Consider the following 20,941-nt stretch of genomic DNA (forward strand, 5'->3'; position numbering starts at 1 on the left):
AAGATAATGATGGTAGGTAATAAATTACGTAAACTTAAAACTAAAGCTACGATGGTCCCAAACACGCCCAGGTCAAGTCAGGTAAATAGTAATATAACTAATGAGTACCTAAGTATTCGTTGCAGTATTGCAGTCACGTCTAAGTTTCACTCAGTAAACAAGGGGAGAGATGCGCACTAATTGATTGCAGCTCACGAATGCAAACATTTACAACTATTATTATATTATGGGTAGGTATAATGCAGATATAGACCTACTGTATAGGTACACTAAACTGCACCAGGTTGGCACTGCATTAGCTTTAATATTGTATTGTAAATGATCACTACCCATTTTGTAAATGCGAAAGTGTGTTTGTCTGTCTGACCTTTTCACGCTCCATCTGTTAAACTGTAAACCTGCATCAATAATTACAATCGCCATTGCTGTTATTGCTTTTGCTATTCTTAATTTATGCGATTTATGCTATTCTTGTTGCAACCAATCGGAGGTGATTGCAATCGTGACATTGTAGCTGACATTCAAGTGCAATCGAGCTGCTGATTTTAACGAAAGACATAAGCGATAGTATCTCGAAAACTACTTTCATCCCGGAAAATTAAAGCGTCCCCACCCACATACATATTATCTACGCGGATGAAGCTTCGATGAATTAAACACGGGATAGGAAATGCAAGAAAAATGATTTTTCTTGCGTTTCATTTTTGCCGGTTGTTTCTATTCGAGCACTCGCGTCACACTGACAATGTGATATTTTTGCATATTTTTGACTCTGACTAAACCGTACGTGGAGGGATAAAGGCGAACGTTGACAAGGCTTCCTATCCTGTGTTTAATTCATCTAACGGACGAAGACGTCTCGGCCATCATTATTAACAGTATAGGTATATAATATCAATTTCATACCTAGAAGTTCATAGAACTAACCTCAGCAGGAAACGAGTAACCCCGGAAAATTAAAGCGTCCCCACCCACATACATATTATCTACGCGGATGAAGCTTCGATGAATTAAACACGGGATAGGAAATGCAAGAAAAATGATTTTTCTTGCGTTTCATTTTTGCCGGTTGTTTCTATTCGAGCACTCGCGTCACACTGACAATGTGATATTTTTGCATATTTTTGACTCTGACTAAACCGTACGTGGAGGGATAAAGGCGAACGTTGACAAGGCTTCCTATCCTGTGTTTAATTCATCTAACGGACGAAGACGTCTCGGCCATCATTATTAACAGTATAGGTATATAATATCAATTTCATACCTAGAAGTTCATAGAACTAACCTCAGCAGGAAACGAGTAACCCCGGAAAATTAAAGCGTCCCCACCCACATACATATTATCTACGCGGATGAAGCTTCGATGAATTAAACACGGGATAGGAAATGCAAGAAAAATGATTTTTCTTGCGTTTCATTTTTGCCGGTTGTTTCTATTCGAGCACTCGCGTCACACTGACAATGTGATATTTTTGCATATTTTTGACTCTGACTAAACCGTACGTGGAGGGATAAAGGCGAACGTTGACAAGGCTTCCTATCCTGTGTTTAATTCATCTAACGGACGAAGACGTCTCGGCCATCATTATTAACAGTATAGGTATATAATATCAATTTCATACCTAGAAGTTCATAGAACTAACCTCAGCAGGAAACGAGTAACCATTGATGGCGTGCTCGGATCCGAACTGGTCGTGGAGTCCGTAGTGGATGTGGATCTCGTGGAACTGGTACTTGTATGAGAGGGGTCCTCCAGTTATGTTTATATGGTGCCGAGTCTCGTTTTCCACTGTAAAAATTACTGAGTGACCGGTGTTACTTATTAGACCATTTATCTGAAAACAGAATATTAATTGTTAGTCTCTATTCATACTTTAAAAAAAATTATTATAAATGGTAAAGTGTATCTATAGATCTATTACTCTTTCATGGTTCATCTAAGCAAATCGTGACAAAAAACAAGATATTATAATATCATTCTAGACTCTAGAGATGGACAAAGTATCTTTTATATCCCAAGAAAACTAAAAGGTTTATCGACGTTTCTATAGCATTCGAATCCCATGTAAACAAATACGTGAACTAAGCTTGTTTTTTTATATATTAATGTATGTAACTTTGAAGCCAGTATAAAAATTGTGCCAGGAAAGCAAATATAGAAAATTTTATTCTGCTTATTCCAACATTAAAAGAAACATAAACTTACTCTATGCTTATCTATGTGTAAAAATCGCAGGTTTGGATCGAACAGCAGCTTCTCTGGCTCTAAGTTGACGGGGGACTGCCTCCGTCCCTTGTTGCATAGCGACCATTCGGGGTTGATCAGGCCCCAGAACGCCGGCCCTGTGCGAAATAGGCACACGTTATTAAGGATTTAATTAAACAAAGCTATAGGGTTACTTAAACAGAACAACTGGATAAAGCTAATTGCACACAAATCATTACCCAACGAACGAAAAGCATTTTTCTGTAGGCACTGAAAATTCGAAAAACGGGGAGACGTTGGAATCCCAAGTTACTAGAATGGCGATCTCGTACCGGAAAGGGCAGTGTTGGAAGACCTCTTACTAGGTGGACATACGAATCACAGGGAGCCGCTAGATTCAGGTGGCGCAAGATCTAAGAGAAATTCCTACAGGAGACCTAATTTGTCCAGCAGTGACTGAAAATTTTCAGTCATCATCAATGACTGAAAATTCTATTACGTATAATCAGGTGCAGGGTACCAAATGGTTCAATGAAGTCACAATATTATTAGAAACTAGCTGATGCCCGCAGCTTCGCCCGCGTGGATTGGTCAGATCCCCTGCAGCATCAGGATTGAGGAGTTGGACTCCAAATTTTTTATGAAACAATGTCGCAAAGTTTCTCTATCGATTAAAAAAAAAATTACGCAAATCGGTTCAGAAATCTCGGAGATTTCGGTGTACATAGGTAGAAAAACACAACTCCCTTTTTGAAAGTCGGTTAAAAAAGTAGCCTATTTTACGCCCAGGTCAATACTCAACTTGTCTGTGAAAATCCCGTCAAAATCGGTTCAGCCGTTCCGGAGATTAGCCTTTTCAAACAGACAGACAGACAGACAGACAGACAGACAGACAGACAGACAGACAGACAGACAGACAGACAGACAGACAGACAAAAATTTTAAAAACGTGTTATTCAGTGTTGGTATCGTTCAAATAACCATATGAGCTTAATATGAGGTAGTTATTTCGAAATTACAGACAGACACTCCAATTTTATTTATTAGTATAGATAGGTAAAATATTCAATTACCAATAGAAGCCTTTAAACCCTTAGGTCAGATATCATCCGGCAAATAAGATCCCACCAAAAACATTTCATGTAAAAAGTTAGCCAAGACTCACAAGTTCATAATGTTTCACTGTTAAAAAGTTATGTAATGTAAATGTAATATGTTATGTCATGTAATAGTTTTACGAACATTAAACGGCCAAGCCGTACTTTTATATATACCCCCTTATAAAGAACTAGCTGACCAGCCTCAGTTTAGCTCGATTGGAATTTTTGAAAATCGGTGAGGGGGTAAAATTTCCAAAAATCCTGAAACACGTAGTTCTACATCTTGACAGAAAGTCCAAATATCAATTTCTATGGAAATTATTTGAGAAGTGATAGACCTTCATTTTACGGGGGTAAAATTTTCAAAAACGTGAAACACATTTTTCCTTATTTTTTACCGAATTAGAAATAGGTAAAATATTCAATTACCAATAGAAGCCTTTAAACCCTTAGGTCAGATATCATCCGGCAAATAAGATCCCACCAAAAACATTTCATGTAAAAAGTTAGCCAAGACTCACAAGTTCATAATGTTTCACTGTTAAAAAGTTATGTAATGTAAATGTAATATGTTATGTCATGTAATAGTTTTACGAACATTAAACGGCCAAGCCGTACTTTTATATATACCCCCTTATAAAGAACTAGCTGACCAGCCTCAGTTTAGCTCGATTGGAATTTTTGAAAATCGGTGAGGGGGTAAAATTTCCAAAAATCCTGAAACACGTAGTTCTACATCTTGACAGAAAGTCCAAATATCAATTTCTATGGAAATTATTTGAGAAGTGATAGACCTTCATTTTACGGGGGTAAAATTTTCAAAAACGTGAAACACATTTTTCCTTATTTTTTACCGAAAGCTAATAATACCCAGCTTCATGCATACCTATAACTTGAAAAATGATTGATTTTCATTTTCCAAAAATCTTTTCTTAGTAGGTGCCTAACCTCTTAATGAAAGCATTTCATTATCAGGTCATAAAAGACGTCTACTGTCAACTTTCTAACCCCAGCGGTTTAGGTTGTGTGTTGATGGATCAGACAGTCTTTTTTAGATATATAGATCTGATGTTGACGTCATAAATAGGTTACATGAGATACGTATAGTACGAACACGTACGTAGGTAGGTATTCATGACATATGGTATGATACACGCACATCCACATTCAATCTATTCCATTGAAATCAGATGAAACCAAACTCTCTGTTAATTATCGCAATGACAAAGCTTCATATTAGGTGCATTGGGTGTGCACACCACAAAGCTATTACGTAATAGACGATATTATTTGACAGAATCGGAGTACGCGTGTTCAACTGCTAGGTATATTTTGTACAAACAGTAGGTGGTTAGTCCTATATAATATGAACAAAACAGGTGAATGACTGACTGATTGATCTATCAACGCACAGTTCAAACTACTGGACGAATCGGACTGAAATTTGGCAGGTAGTTATTATGACGTAGGTATTCGCTAAGAAAGGATTTTTGAAAATTTAACCCCTAAGCAGTAAAATAGGGCTTTGATTCCAGTAGTCTACGCGGACGAAGTCGCGGGCTTAAGCTAGTTATTAAATAATTACAAAGCTGTTGTTTTTAGGTCAGATAATTATTTTGCAAGTTTAAAAATACGGTTATCGTATAAAGATGAGCAATTGAGCATGTTTTCTGGCACGAAGCTAAAATAATACTTCTGAGAATGACATTTTATTTTTTTGTTTTTGATTTATTATAAAAAACGTATTTATAAGGGGCATTTTATTTATCTAGTGCTCAGTTGCATGGCAAACGGTTAAAGTTACTTTACGATTAAACTTCGATCATCAATAAAAGAAAAAAATTTTGCTTACACCATAATCATGGAATTATCGTGTGATCCACTTTGCTTTATATGTCAAAGTTTAACGTACCGTTACTTTAACAATCTGTCATGTAACTAAACCTATGACAGTATGAAAAAACGTACCAAAACCACCTAAACCAAAGGAGATGACGGCCATTTTCTTTTCAAGATTATATATAACTTAAACTGTAAAACTTCCCATTTAAATTCTTCATTACATATGTTGTTTTAACTATTTATGAGAAAGTTTGGATGTTTGGATATTTATTACTCCTTCCTGCCACAATGACTGAACCGATTTGGCTGAAATGTGGAACAGAGATAGCACGTACCCTGATTTAACACATAGACTACTTTTTAGCCCGAAAAAATAAAAAAATCTGTGGGACTTAAAAAAATCTATATCCACGCAAAATAAGTCATCTTCTTCTTCTACATCATTAAAAAAATTACATGTTATTTTTAAAGAGAATCATAATTTTTCAAAATATTAACTTAAGTTTGTGAGAATTCAATCAAGCTTACGTCCACATTCACTGTTTGAATATTGAGAAAACTGTGCAAAAGTGGCTAAAGTGCTTTGGATGGCTTTCATGTTTTTATTATTTATGGCCTTGAAAATTGCATGGGTAGCCGGCGCTGGTTGCGGTGATGCCTTCTTTATGACCACGCAATGAAGCTGCTAGCGTATTGGATTTTCTTTGATTTCTAACCAAACTTCTGATTTGATTTATACTTATACTCTATCCACGGAAAGAAGTCAATATAGGGCTCTCTCTAACATGATCAATCACAAACAAGCCTATGCTATCCACAGAAACATGGGATTTGTTGGTTACTCAAACTTTTTTGTCTTTGTCATTTCTATGGGATTACGTAACAGAGATAACAACAGAGATAAGATTATATTAACTTCTCTCCGTGGATATTGGATATTGGATATAGAGTATTGGATTAATTAAGAGAATTGTTGATGTTAGGCTTATTTCGTGGTTTGATGACTTAATATTATAATGTTTTAATTAGTTAATGTACAAGTATTAGTCGTGGTGCGTACCCGCTAAATTATTTACTTAATATTGTTTAGAGACTTAAGTATTGATTGAAATATTGGCACTGGCAACGTTATAATGACTGTTTCATATTTTCTGAAAAAGGCTTGAACGAAATCTTGTAATAGGTATTACTAAGTAGGGAGTAGGATTTTTTTTAAATAAAATGAATTTTAATATTTTGATAAAAATGAGTTTTTAGGTTCTGCAAAAACACACGAAATGTAAAAGCAAAAGCAGATATGTCCAGGCAGGTACAGCCTACTCCAATTCTTGTTCTATGCCATGTTACACGAAAACGCTCAAAGCTAGAAAGGCCAAATTGGGTTAACGTCTACATTCGGTATTTCAATATGGAGAATACAGCGCGAAAGAAGTCAAAGCGCTTTGGATAGCGTTCACGTTTTTATTATTTACGGCCTTTAAAATTGCATGGTTAAAGCCGGCGCAGTGGTTGTGGTCACGCCTACTTTATGGCCAAACGTGTGAACTTGCCTTATTGTAAATACTTTTTTGGCACCGCTTAGCTTGAAATAAAAACTGCAATTACGTCACAAACAGCGTTCTAACCACACTATTACCGTGAATGTAGTACCTACTAAACTGCTACGTACACCCTAATCTATTTTTAAGTATTAGTGGGTAGGAATTCTTAATTAGTTACTGTCTCATTTAAAATTTATTTTCTTAGCGTGGGCCTTTTTTTGTAGTTTTAAACAACAACTAAATATCGTAAATAAAATACCAACTTGTTATTTGTAAAAAGACTTGTTTTAACTGACTGCTGTATCAGGGCACAGCCTAAACTGCTGGGTGAAAATTTTACATTATAGGTTCGTTTTATAATGTAAGTAGTCATTAAGAAAGGATTTTAAAAAATTCCACCCTGAGTTAAAAGGGGCTAAAGTGTACGACATTCCGTCATTTTTCAAGTTATACTTAATCATGAATATTGGTATTTTGCTCTTCGGTTAAATATTAAGAAATAAATATTTCAAGATTTTTAGAAATTAAGTGTGGAAGATAGTTAAAAAGGGGAGAATATTTTTATGAAAATCCACAATTTTTCCAGTTCTACCCAAAAAAACAACAATTATAAGGCTTTCGGACAAAAATGAAGTTCGTGTTTCAGGATTTTTGGTATTTCCGCCCCTCATAGATTTTTCAAAAATTCCATTCCAGTGAAGCTGAGGTGGGTCAGCGAGTTATAAATAACAAGTGTAAATTAAAAATTTATAACACCCCCGACAAGTGAAGGTTACAGTAACTAGAAAAGAGATGATAACTTTCTAACGGCTGAACCGATTTTCTTGGATCGAGAGTGTTCTTAGCTATACTAAGAACACTCTCGATCAAGCCACCTTTCAAACAAAAAAACTAAATTAAAATCGGTTAATTAGTTTAGGAGCTACGATGCCACAGACAGATACACAGATACACATATACACACGTCAAACTTATAACACCCCTCTTTTTTGGTCGAGGGTTAAAAAGCAATTCTAACTAAACATTGTTAGTACAAAGTAGGTACATTAAGTGGGAAATAATATTCATATCATGGGAACCGTTATCAAAAAATAAGAGGAAGCAAAGTATCGTAAGAACGATTACTAATGGGCTTGAATATTAGAAGGGATGAGGGTTTGAGCTCACGCAACACCAGTTAATTTTAGATTATGCGACCAAAAATAATGTAGACTTTTTTTGATACGTAGTAGTACGTGCGTACTTAGTAGGTGTCTACGTCATATTTGGCCCCTCGAAAAGTTACCTAGATTTTTATGATAACAATGGATATGTATGCATAAAAAGATAGGTAAAAATGAGATTGAAACTCAAGTTTTCAACTCAATCAGTTATAATTTATTTAATTTTCTGATTTAAAACAAATGAAAGTAATTTTTGTTTTAAGCACGCTACGAGTACGATGTTAACTTTTTACTCAAATCTCAAATAACGTCTTAGTGTTCACTAAAGCGGCAAATAATATAAAATGATAGATGTATCGCAGTCGTAACGGTATCGTCGAGTGTAAAAGTAGGCGACTAGATCGAGAGTCCACCACTGCTAATGTTTGATAAATTTTTAACGCCTCTTATTTGATTAGCAATACATTAAACCCTTGAGGTTTCCAAATCGATACCATGAACATAAAATCGAATTTATGAAATAAAAGATACTTATATGAGAAGATTTACGATTTGTATCGTTAGTAATTTAAAAATTAAATTGATTTGTTATTGTGATTTTGAACCACTGTTTATGAGAGATCGTTGAATTAGACCGTTGCATGTCGCGCAATTTCAATGCCACAAAGATTCAACTCGGAAAATCCATGCAAAAACACTTTTATCTATACTAATAAATAAAATTGTCTAATTATATAAACGGAAAAGGTGACTGACTGACTGGTGGCTGGCTCACTGACTGACTGACTGGTGGCTGGCTCACTGACTGACTGACCTATCAACACACAGCTCATACTACTAGTCGGATCGGACTGTTTCAAATGGATATAGCTATTATAACGTCAACAACCGCTAAGAAAGGATTTATGAAAAATAAACCCCCTAAAATAGGGTAAAATAGGGGTTTCAGTGTAGCCCATGCAGACGTTGTCGCGGGCGTGAGCTAGTCCTCAAATAAATGACGCAGGTGGAAACGCCAAAAAGAACATAATTTTCCGCCAAAATTCGAATGATGAAATTCAAGTAAGACCGTATGAAATATCTGTGCCCGAACGATACGATAACACACCTCACAATTTTGCCAGTAACGCAATATGAATGCAAGATAAATCGCCCGTATAAATTTCATGTCACGTAAACTGGCAAAAATGTTATCGGCGCAGAGGAATTGATACGGTTCGCAATCGAAATATTTGCGGGTTTGCGGTAGGTCATCGGATTGAGATTTTCACCGGCACCGTATTACCAATTTTATACCTTTGTAGGGTCCCGTAGATTTTCACCGGCACCATGTCACCCATTTTATACCTTTTTAACCAACTTCCAAAAAAGGAGGAGGTTCTCAATTCGTCGGAATCTTATTTTAGTGTTCTGTAGATTTTTTCGGCAGAAAATATTACCAATAAAGGTTTACCTTTGTAGGGTCCCGTAGATTTTCTCAGGCACCGTATTATAAAATTCAAACTTTTATAATTCCGTAGTAGGTACAAGGTACCCTTATAGTTTCATCCATTCCGTCTGTGTTTTAAAAACAACTTTCAAGAGCTGTATTTACCTATGTTTAAAAAATTATTTGAAGAAAATTCCTTGACACCATTCTATTTTAAACGCAAAATACTGTTTAGCTATAGATGCCAAAAAATCACTACCAATATTATAAATGCGAAAGTGTATTTTGTTTGTTTGTCCTTCAATCTGGCTTCAACTGAGCAACACCTCGAGAGTGACATTTTAATCCCACAAGATAAAGAGTTCCAACGGGATTTTTAAAAACCTAAATCCACGAGAACGAAGTCACGGGCATTAGTTAGTTTAATAATAACAAACAGAACTAAATGAACGCTATACCACAGAATACATAATAATACAGGCACACAGGTAGCTATACTACTCGTACGGTATTCATACATACAAATATGAAATCTCACCTGAAATGCCGTCGTAGGTCCACCATTCTTCCCAGCTGACGCCGCTCACAGCTACAATCAAACCGAGTCTAATTAAGTCTGCAGTCTCATTATGAACATAGCTTTACATTTCTTGCGCTACTTGTCTTAATAAAATTTGCATTTGGAGATGTAACAAAGCAAAAACTTTACAACGTCACAACATTACTTGAATTAATAATTGTATAGCGACATAAACGTGAATAAAAATTGATTAATATGACATACAATACAATCTATACATAATAATATATACTCGTACATTAACATAATAGATGATGCTTGCGGCTTCGTCCGCTCGGATGTATATCCATACTAATATTATAAATGCGAAAGTTTGTCTGTCTTTCTGTCCTTTCGTGGCCCAACAGTTTAACCGATTTTGATGAAATTTGGTACAGTTACGTCTGTTTAATTGACATAGGCAACTTTTTATCCCGGAAAAGCTAAGAGTTCCCACGGGATTCTTAGAGGCTCATCCATTTATCCAATTTTTATGGTATTTGGTGCAGAGCTATAGTTTGCGGCCCGGAAATTGACATAGGCAACTTTTTATCCCGGAAAAGCTAAGAGTTCCCATGGGATTTAAAAAAACCTCAATTCGGACCGGACGAAGTCGCGGGCATCATCTGGTTTCTTGTAAAATCGCGTGGATATTTTTTGATTTTATTTATTTGTTCGAAATCAAGTACAAAATTATTTTTACAATATTATGTGTAATCGCGGCCTTACAAAAGTTATACAGCTACTATTATAATAGCCATCCCAAAAGCATTTCTTACTTCTTTGCCTTTTCTTTTTCATTTTTATTTAAACGAATCAATCATAATGAAATAAATAAGCCAATGGAGCGTGAAAGCGGTCTCCTTTTGAAACAAAACGTTTTCCTTGACGCGGCGCGATGGGCTACACTTCAATTGTTCACAAATCGTTACAATGTCCATTATGGACTAAGAGCCTGTGAGCGCCAGATCTTCGTTATTTTATAAAAGCTAAACGTTTCTATGACGCAGGGAGGAACGATCAGCGACGCCGACTATGAACTAGATCGTAAACGTGATGGCTTTAGCAGTTAACAGGTAACAAGGACGTATAACATCTATGAAAACCAAAGAAATATTAAAGTTTAAGGGTGCGTGGCAGGGGGTTGTCACGATGATAAGTATCTGGCATTGCATGACGTAATTTCTAATACTTTTACAAAGAAAATATTAAAATAAATACATTTTATATTTTGACGAAAGACACTTTTATTACATGATATTTGCCAAAGCCATCATGATCCAAACTTCAAAGTCGCATGTTGATCCTCCCTGTTTTGGGGGCAATGCGTATAAAAACTTTTAACTTTTATAAAAACAACGAAGGCCGGGCCCTCATGGGCTCTTAGGCTATCAATATTGTTCATAAATCGTAACAATGTTCATTATACCCATCGTCTTTTATTTTTGAGATAACGTAAAAAATTCGTTTTTTTTGAATTTTTTTCTTTCGTTGATGCCCGCGACTTTGGCCGCGTGGATTTAGGTTTCTTAAAAATCTTGTAGGAATTATTCAAAATCATTTCTTACTGGGGTCTACTTAAGAGAAGAATCCTATTTCTTTGTATTGTCAACTTATCGTATAAGGAAGTAATATAACGTGCCGTTCTCATTCTGTGATGAGACCAGCAGGTACTCAGTAGTGGGCCGGCGATGTGTTGATCATTATGTTGATACCAACTAGTATTTTTTTTATAAGTCTGGTTGATGTGGTAAATTCATATTCATGCTGACGGTGTTCGTAAGGTAAAAATTTCATGAAGCTTATCGTAACTTTCCGTGGCTCATCTTTCAACTCAAAAAACGCGAATATTTTTTACCTCAAAACAAAAATATTCCAACTCCACGGGCTCCACCAACTCGCAAGAGACGGATTTTCAAGAGATTAAAATTTCTAATTTGAGTGTTCTGGAGTTCTCTTAATTAAGATTATAGAATTATGATACTCATAATATTTCGGAGCAATTAATTCAAAAATACTTAAAATGAAATTCTTATGCCGTAATTATCTGAGAATTCTGTTATAACGAAATATTCTCACTCTAAGGACGCCGAATAATTATTTTAATACACGGCGGCCATTTTAATGAAATGTAATATCTTACGCTTCCCCAATTAATAAAATACCTATAAGTACATAATAATATACTCTGATCTCTAATTTTATTGATAACAATAATAATAGGCTTTAGATTAACTATGAAAACTCTGATCTGAAGTAGGTATTCGGTTACCAATTGCACAGATATTCTTATACTCCGTTAAGTGAGTATATTATAGTACTTATGTATTCGAAAACAAATATAAAGGAACAGACCACTGAATAAACAATTATTTTTAGGTTTGTTTATTTCGTTAGAAAACAAGGCGTTATGAGCTCTAATTATTATTTATTATTAATATGTTCTATATAAAGAATGACGTTGTTGATTATCCAACGATTGTCCAACGCAACGGGAGGAATTCAAACCTACAACCTTTCAGATTTCAGTCCAACGCCTAAACGTATGGGCGAGCTAGCCAGGCTTATGGGTCCAATATGAACAAATACAAGAATGAGTAGACAATATCCAAATAGCAAAACGATATCTTTCGAAGTACATATCCCAAAGCGTGCAGTTGAAATGTATACCAATCTCGAACTTACTCGATACATGCCTGATTTATGCTTTTAATTTAAATTTTTGCATTCGCCAGGCGAAGTTGGCTACGGACGCGCAGCCTGCATTGCAAATATATGTCGCAGTCGACTCCGCTCTCGAGATATCGTTCCCAGTTTCGATTCGATACAGCTCGAGCGAACTGTCGACTTTTAATCTTTTAATGCTACTCAACAAACTTTTACCTCCCGAAGTACGCTCACGTTTATTTCAGTTAATAATATGTTTCGAATAAAGTTTTTGTTGGAACTTGGATACATGCCTAACTTTCTATTAATAAGAGAGCTGCTGGAAAAATAACTTGTTTGAAAAACATGTTATTTTTTGTTTTTATTGTCTGTCTGTCTGTCTGCCTGTCTGTCTGTCTGTCTGTCTGTCTGTCTGTTTGTCTGTCTGTCTGTCCGAATTCCGAAAAATTTAGACCGATTATTACCTATTAACGTTGACGTTCCTATTAGGCCAAGATTGATTGTGATTCGGCGAGTGTTGATAATAGCATAGAAACAGAAAAGGTCAGTTACGAGTACGTCTACTAACGAATTCTTTTAATGCTCCGTAGTACTAGAAAGGGGAATAGGGGATAACATTAACTGAAGCCTACGAGCACAGTGAGTACCTATAGCTCAGAGCGGCTTAAAGTAACTTTACCGCCGAAAACAACACCTGGGGCAGCTCGTACATCGTCGCAAATCTATGAATTGCTAAACTTTGAAACGGCATTACCTAAGCAATAACCCAGTATTGTAGCAATAGATTCAGCTGAATAAACCAATCAAATTACGTTAAAATAATAAAATCTTGTAATTTTTTCTGCTGGGCTTAGAAGCCTACGAACACAGTGAGTTCATAGCGGCTTAAAGTAACTTTACCGTCGAAAACAACACCTGGGGTAGCTCGTACATCGTCACAAATCTGTGAATCGCTTAGCTTTGAAATGGCTATACTTTTGCTATAACCTAGTATTATAGCAATAAATTCAGCAGAATATACCAACCCAATTACGTCAAAATAATAAAATCTTTGTAACTTTTCTGCAATAATTCCGATTCAATTATTTAATTATAAATAAATAAATCTTTATTATCTTGTCAAAACAGTGTTTACAAACTTTAGTGTGAGGCCCTGCCTCCTGATGAAGTGAAAACTGTATTTCAGGAAGCAGTATCTTCCCATAGTATAATGTAACAGCATAATAATTAAATTCTCATTTTAAAATAAATTGTCACATCTAAAACTTAGTTCAAAATATTGTATTCCTTAAATACAGGGAGCAAAAGAGAAGCTAGTAAATTATTCCGTATTTTGACTCGTTTAGCGCTGCAAACGCTCTGAAACAAACATAAGATTGAATTCTTATGCATTGTTGCATTTTGCAGACGCGATCGCTACGTGACTGAGGGAAGTGCCCGCCTGGGAGATGCCAGTCAGCGTCTGTTTTGTAGTCTTAACTCTCGACCGAGTCTGGAAGACAGTGCGCCGCCGGTTTCGCCTGCGGGAATACGGAATTATTTCCAATAAAAGAATTATATTTCCGGCACCGCCGATATAATGTCTGCACTCTACGTTCAAACTGAACCAAATTGATAACGATACAGGTACGGCATAACATGACCAACAATATTTCAACGGTATTGATGTCGCAATCAAATGTTGAAAACGTGAGCAATTCGCAGCCGACGAACTTCCACAAAGAGCTTCAACCATGCATCGGAAATGAATCAGTTTCCGTTTAATGTAGAATAAATGATACATCTCCCCGGCAAAATTCAATCAAATCTAGACTTTAAGCTGTGAGAAAAAAGGTGCGATATACAAAAAAAATAATGAATTGAAACAAGAACTGGTGGGGACACATTGAACTTACTTATTCGTACATTTTAAATTCATAGTGTAAGTTCGTGAATGTTCGTGAATTAAAAGTAATTCAATTCAGTTTTGCACTCGCTTTTTGTGCCTTGGGTTGAATATTAAACCATTGTGCCTATAGGCTACCTATTTGTAGACTTGTGGATATTTTGTGAATCAATAAGTTGAATAGTAGTAGGCACAAATATCGTTCATTGCTGGACGTAGGTCTCTTGTACGGATTTCCACTCACCACGATCTTACGCCGCCTGAATCCAGCGGCTCTCTGAATCTCGTTTGATGTCGTCTATCCACCTAGTTCTAACGCTACGCTTTCCAGTGCGAGGTTTTCAGTCTACCATCTTGACACCCCAACCTCTATCGGTTTTTCAAACTGTGTGCCCTTGCTCTTTGCCACTCCAGCTTCGCAACCCATTGAGCCATGTCGGTTATTTAGCCTGATTCTCCTACGGGTTTCCTCATTTCCGATTTCATCACGTTCAGAAACTCTATGCATAGCTTTCTCCATCGCCCACTGAGTAACTCTGAGCTTTCTTATAAGGCCCATAGTTAGCAACCATGTCCCTGATCACTGGCAACATGCAGTGTTCCAAGACTTTGGTAGGTACTAATATAATAGCTGTTCAATATGTTTGGCTAGAAGCGGAACACCATTCAATGTATGAAATAAATAAGTAAATAAAATCACGCGGAAAATAGGCTATTTCACGGTGCAATGAATGTTCTTTGCGTGGCAAGTGCAGCTTGAGTTGAGCTGTTGGCGCTGACGCCCGCATAATACTACGTTTTATTGACGCGAATAATTCTAAAACTCTAGAAATTTATCGAAATCGCAATAATATAGAATAGAATAATAAAGTTTTTTATTCAAATAAATCTTATCTTTATATCGAGTAGAACCAACACACGTCGTAATCAAAAAAATGAACAAATACGACTGCCCTACCAAAAAATGAACTAAAAGATTTTTTCACATTACATACAGGCGTCACATTCATAGTTTTTTTCAAAAAAATTATAGCCATTGTCACTCTGAACGATGTAAGACCTCTGATCTAAATCTTTTTAGGTGGAATAAAGAAACCCACATACATATACCATGAAAACTTATACTATACTTTTTTTGGACAATCCTGGAAAAATCGACGGTTGCTCTTACCAATTTAAATAAAAATATTAAGCGACGTGCAATTGCAGTCCCACTCAATGCTGGAGAGACTCAATTCCATGCTCATTCATCATTTAGGTATATCAATTTCAATTGTAAAAAAATGTTTTACATATTGCATGCCTTGTACTTTTAGCAAATCCAATAATATCGATTTCTATCTACTTTAGGAATAAATTTAGAATAATTGGAAAAAACTGATCTATCAATTTTGAGTTAAAATTTTCAAGCTGAAATTGGATTTGAATAACGATGAATGACGTTAGAGAATCACAAACACGCGATATTTAAAAATAAATATAACTGGATTATAAAAATGTGCGACAGGTCTAATAGACAATATTTAAAAGGTTGAAAACAAAAATACTCGCATAAAATTATGTTGCAGTTAAAACTATTATCCAGTCAAAATTACTTTTCAATGAAAAGACAGTCAAAACTAGCTTTGGCGAATGACTTTGGTCAAAAGCATTCTTGACTGAAATTACGGCCCAAACTCTTTACTGGAGACTGGAGTCATTAAATTCATATTAACATTAAGTCGAATGTAGCCCAAAACGAAGTTAGAGCTCCACGGCTCCATTCAGTTTTGTCTGTCCTAACTACTACCGCCTACAGCTCGTATGCCCTCAAGAAATAGACGCTCATACCTAATAACGTCCACACCATAATTGAACCAATTTGATGTAAGATTCTAAACTTGAAACAAACAGCAGCAAAATATAGGTTGCAGCTTATGAAACTCTATTTTCGGTCACCGCACCGCACCGGTGCGATGTAACGTTACATATTCAAACCGTATCGCGAGTGAACTCTCGTCCATGCAAATTTTGCACTATTGCATTTGTGCTCCTAACATCTGGAAACGATAACCTTAATAGAATTTAACCTTTATGGCCGAAGTAAATGCGATGAAAATATGAAAGCTAGTCGCGTAGGAAATAGGAATGTTATATGAAATCAATTCTTTTATTACCACGGTTCTATACTGTCACTAAAGCGGTGATAGCCTAGTGGTTAAGACGTTTACCTCCTAGTCGAGGTCGAGGGGTTCGATCCCGGACACGTAACTTTAACTGTTCAAAGTTAATTTATCTACTATCGAAAACACAGAAACTAATAATACTATAGAAAGACACAGTATACCTACCATACCTTTTCGAGCTTAAATTAGGAAAAACCTTTTCTCGGGAATTCATTATGTAAAAGCACGTAATCACCTGCAAGCTAGAATAAGAGTGTTTTAAAATTAACAAGCTGAAATTAAAATATCAAACTGGTTCGCAATGTGAAGAGTTTTAATAACTGGAAGTAACTCTTATTTTAGTTTAAGAAAGTCATTCAATGAAGCGAAGCCAAAACCCTGTTTTGTGCTTCTGAGAGCTGGGAACGGTAGGGTCCGAGTGATTTTGATTTTTAGTTGACTTGTATAATTTTGGTCATCATCTAAAACGAATTTAAAATAGCGATTCTAATTGTATAAAATTGTAGATAAGTACAGCTGGTAGGTATAGTCAATGCCTCATATTTTTTCATTTAAGTGAGTTGTACAAAGTGTAGTGTTCCTCTTACTCTCCAAAATAAATGTGCCTCGGAGCCAATTAGCTTTTGCTTCTGAAAAAAGCTTTTACTTATTTCGATTTATTTTCGCAGGATGTATTTCAAATGTTACGCCAGACTAGTGACGGTGTAATGTAGTAACACTTTCGGAGAATGGAAACATACTTAGGCTGTTTCAGCTAAATCATCCAAATAAAGGAAAGGATGGATGGTTTGTACTAAAAAGCTAGTATTACGAAGTTTTATGTTCATGTGAGCTTCACAATTTAAGTATAAACAATATAATCTGTTTCTTCTAGGTAGATGTTACTAAAATTGTTTAAAAGTAAGCCATTATATCTTTGAACAACAGTGTTTTAAAGTTAACTAACAAACTGCACCAACTAAAATTAAATCCCAGCCATTCAAGTCACGACATTTCATTGTTTTAATAACTGGAAATAATTATATTTTAGCTTAAGAACAGCATTCAGTGAAGCAAAGTTAAATTGAAGTCGCATGCGGATTTGGCGCCGGCCGCCTGAGCTTAAGGCCGGCCACCTGCTCCCTCGACCTATTCCTACCACTGGAAAGTGGAAACACAATTTGCGGTACGGCTTTTGTGACCCCTGTTTACTTTATGCATTTTTTCCTTTGTTTTTATGGACGCTGCACGGCATTCATCCACGGCATTTCTCTAATTCGCCAGATGCTCGCCAGTTAGCATTTGAACAAGTTTGTTTTTTGCAACGATCACACTTTTTACTATATCCACATCCATATTAATTAAAAACATTAAATCCATTTTGGGGTAGCAGCGTATACCTACTGCCAAAAAAAGGATGTAATGTTTTCAGAGTTCTTGGATGCATGTATGCGAGTTTTTTAATTCCACCTCAACTTTTAAATGCCAGATCCGATTTGGATTTATATACTCGTATTATTAGAATTTTTATAAAAAGCTTTAGTTTCACTTTTAGACTTGCCATTTTAGTCTACAGATTTGGGTTCAGAAAATTGTATTTATACCTACAGAAAAATTGTATAGATACGTAATCTTTACGCTGAATAAAGTAAGCCAGTATGAAAATTTTCCTTTAACACAATCCTTTGTCTAAAAGCTAGTTGTTTATAAGGTGGGCAAATAAAGTGCAAGACAATGGAAAGAGTAAAACAAGGTCATAAAACACGACACAGGAACGAGCCTATATATAATCAGCTTAGTGATAAATTGGTAAACAGCACGCGAACGACACAGCTGTATCCTCGGGCGACACGACGCTTGTCTTTATAGCGAAAGAGCAAGTGATCTTCATCAATTATAGGTATCGTAACACGAGATTGAAAGATATTATTCACTAAATTGCAGTAGTAAAGATATTTAGAACTAGGTGCCAGTGGTAGATGTATTTGACGAATCTTTTACTTTTAAAAGTTTATTTGAATACGACATATTTCCATTCAATTATGTTCTAAAATAATACACAGAACTCTATACAAATAATACATAAATCTGTTTTATATACCTACTCTATTTCTACGACGCAATAGTTTACTCCTAAATAAATAAAAATTGTCAATATAGTAAGTTTGTTATAGCAATGTTGTATTAACAGAATTAGACCTGATTTATAAAAGAATTTAGGCTCTTGTGATAGCCTAGTGGAAAGATGGAAAACATCGTGAGGAAACTTGCATCCCTGAGAGTTCCCCATAATGTTCTCGAAGTATGTCAATCCGCGCTTGCCCAGCGTGGTGGACTATGGCCAAACCCTTCTTATTCTCAGAGGAGACCTGTGCTTAGTAATGAACCAGCAATGGGTTGTTGATGATGATGGTGATAAGCACTTTAATCATCCGTTTTTCATTGTAGTACGTTGCACTCAAATACTGAAGGGTTCCAAGTGCGCCATGGCCTAAGAAGAAGCCGACGACAATCCAATCACAGTGTATAAAAAACCCCCGTTTTTATTGTTGGTGTATCTCTTGGTCTATAATCGCTTGAGTAAGTAGTTTCATAGCTCAGCGACCACTGTCTACAGTCCACACCGAACAATATTGACTTACATTGCCCAAGGTATTGAATTTTATCATTTAAAAACAGAAATGGAATTCCTAACATCGAACATTATTCTTTATTGTTTTTGAATTTAATCTTAATAGAAGTTTATTTTAAGCTCGATAGGTAGTAAAAGGTTTGTTTATTGTAGCTTTATAGAACACTTAGTCCTAAATTATGTAATTACCTTTTACCCAATATACTGAGATATAATTAGAATTAGGTGCACCAGAAGTTCGTCAGTAAAATATCTGCTTCTTATAAACATTAACTAACTCTTGGACTATTCTATTGGATTATATTACTAAATAAAGTTATAAGTTGAGTTTATTTTAGGCATCATCTTTATCGTTTTCTTTATAAAGAAAATTAAAAAAAATTGGAAGTGATGTCTCACAGTGGTACCTACGGTAATTCATGATAGAGATAGTTCAGTAGGTAGAGGCATATTATTTTAAAATTTAAAGTTGTGACGTTGTAAAGTATTATTGAAGCAATTTTCTTAAACTGCTTGCTTCCTTTATAATGCATACCTATTGTAAGATATATACCGACCAAACCAATTTAATTTTAAATTAATGACAAAGAACTTGTTTTAATTTTGCTATTAAATAGAATATCTGAAATAATTTAAAATTCTTTCAGATATTTCTTAAAAGCATATTAAAATAATATATCTAAACATCAAAGGTTCCATAGCAAAATATATACGAAAAAAATACATTTCTAGTTTTTTTCCTGCAATAGATAAAACAAAACTATTTAGATACATAGGTGTAGGTCTGAAATTTGCCTAGAAAGAAATGTTCCAAATATCAACTATTTAGTTTTGATTTTATCCACATTTTGCCCCTCCTGTTAAATTGCACTTTGACTATAGTGCGTACATTTTGAGAACTTACTCGCCATTTAAAAAAAGTACGATTTTAGTCCTTAATCTAAGACATGGAAGTTGACACATAAAGCAAAAATCGGTCAAGTGTGAGTCAGACTCGCGCACAAAGGGTTACGTACTATAGTCGTATTTTTTCGACATTTTGCACGAAAAAACAAAAACTATTATGCATAAAAATAAATAAATATCTGTTTAGAATGTACGGGTACAGCCCTTTCATAATTATGACACCCCACTACAAGTTAAAAATAATTATTTGTTCATGACCACATTTTAGTTTTTTTTGTGATGTAACCACAAATTCACGGTTTTCATAATTTTCCCCTTATGTGTGCTATAAGACCTCTACCTACCATATTTCAAGATTCTAGGTCAACGGGAAGTACCCTATAAGTAGGTTTCTTGACAAACAGACAGACAGACAGATAACGAAGTGATCCTATAAGGGTTCCTTTTTTCCTTTTGAGGTACGGAACCCTAAAAATGGCGAGTGAGTTCTCAAGATGTATGCATTAAGTATATACGCTCTTTTGTTATGGAGCCCTCGATTTATTAATCAGCATAGACATACCTGTATAAGAAAGCAGTATTTGCAGCAAAGCCGACGTTGTTGCTGCTCCAAGGAGGTTGTACATTGTCTATGGCATACTTTTCATCTCCGACACTGGAAATTGTCTATAACTTTATAGCAATTGCTCCGTCTTTCTCTTTTAACTTTTTCATTATTGATAATTATTTTTATGATTTTGGTTTACCGTTGATTGTGACTCGATCGACGCATGATATTATGTTGTTTCATTCTGCTACCTGAAACAATAAAAAGTATAAATTAAAAATTTATAACACCCCCGCCAAGTGAACGTTACAGTAACTAGA

At 35.4% G+C, this 20,941-nt stretch overlaps 1 protein-coding gene across 2 annotated transcripts in view; it reads right to left on the minus strand.

Moving 5' to 3' along the window:
• LOC123866393 (carbonic anhydrase-related protein 10) overlaps positions 1-20,941 on the minus strand; it is a 45,045-nt gene that overhangs the window by 14,629 nt on the left and 9,475 nt on the right. For both annotated transcript variants that reach the window (XR_006796180.1, XM_045907929.1), the window contains exons 2-5: positions 20,637-20,872; positions 9,820-9,870; positions 2,207-2,343; positions 1,644-1,835 (exon numbers count right to left, since the gene is read on the minus strand). Coding sequence is in view for 1 of the 2 variants with exons in the window: in XM_045907929.1 (XP_045763885.1) it covers positions 1,644-1,835; positions 2,207-2,343; positions 9,820-9,870; positions 20,637-20,700 (444 nt within the window). In the remaining variant the exon portion in view is untranslated. The remainder of the gene's footprint in view (positions 1-1,643; positions 1,836-2,206; positions 2,344-9,819; positions 9,871-20,636; positions 20,873-20,941) is intronic.

This window comes from Maniola jurtina, chromosome 6 (genome assembly GCF_905333055.1).
Source record: "Maniola jurtina chromosome 6, ilManJurt1.1, whole genome shotgun sequence".
Lineage (NCBI taxonomy): Eukaryota > Metazoa > Arthropoda > Insecta > Lepidoptera > Nymphalidae > Maniola > Maniola jurtina.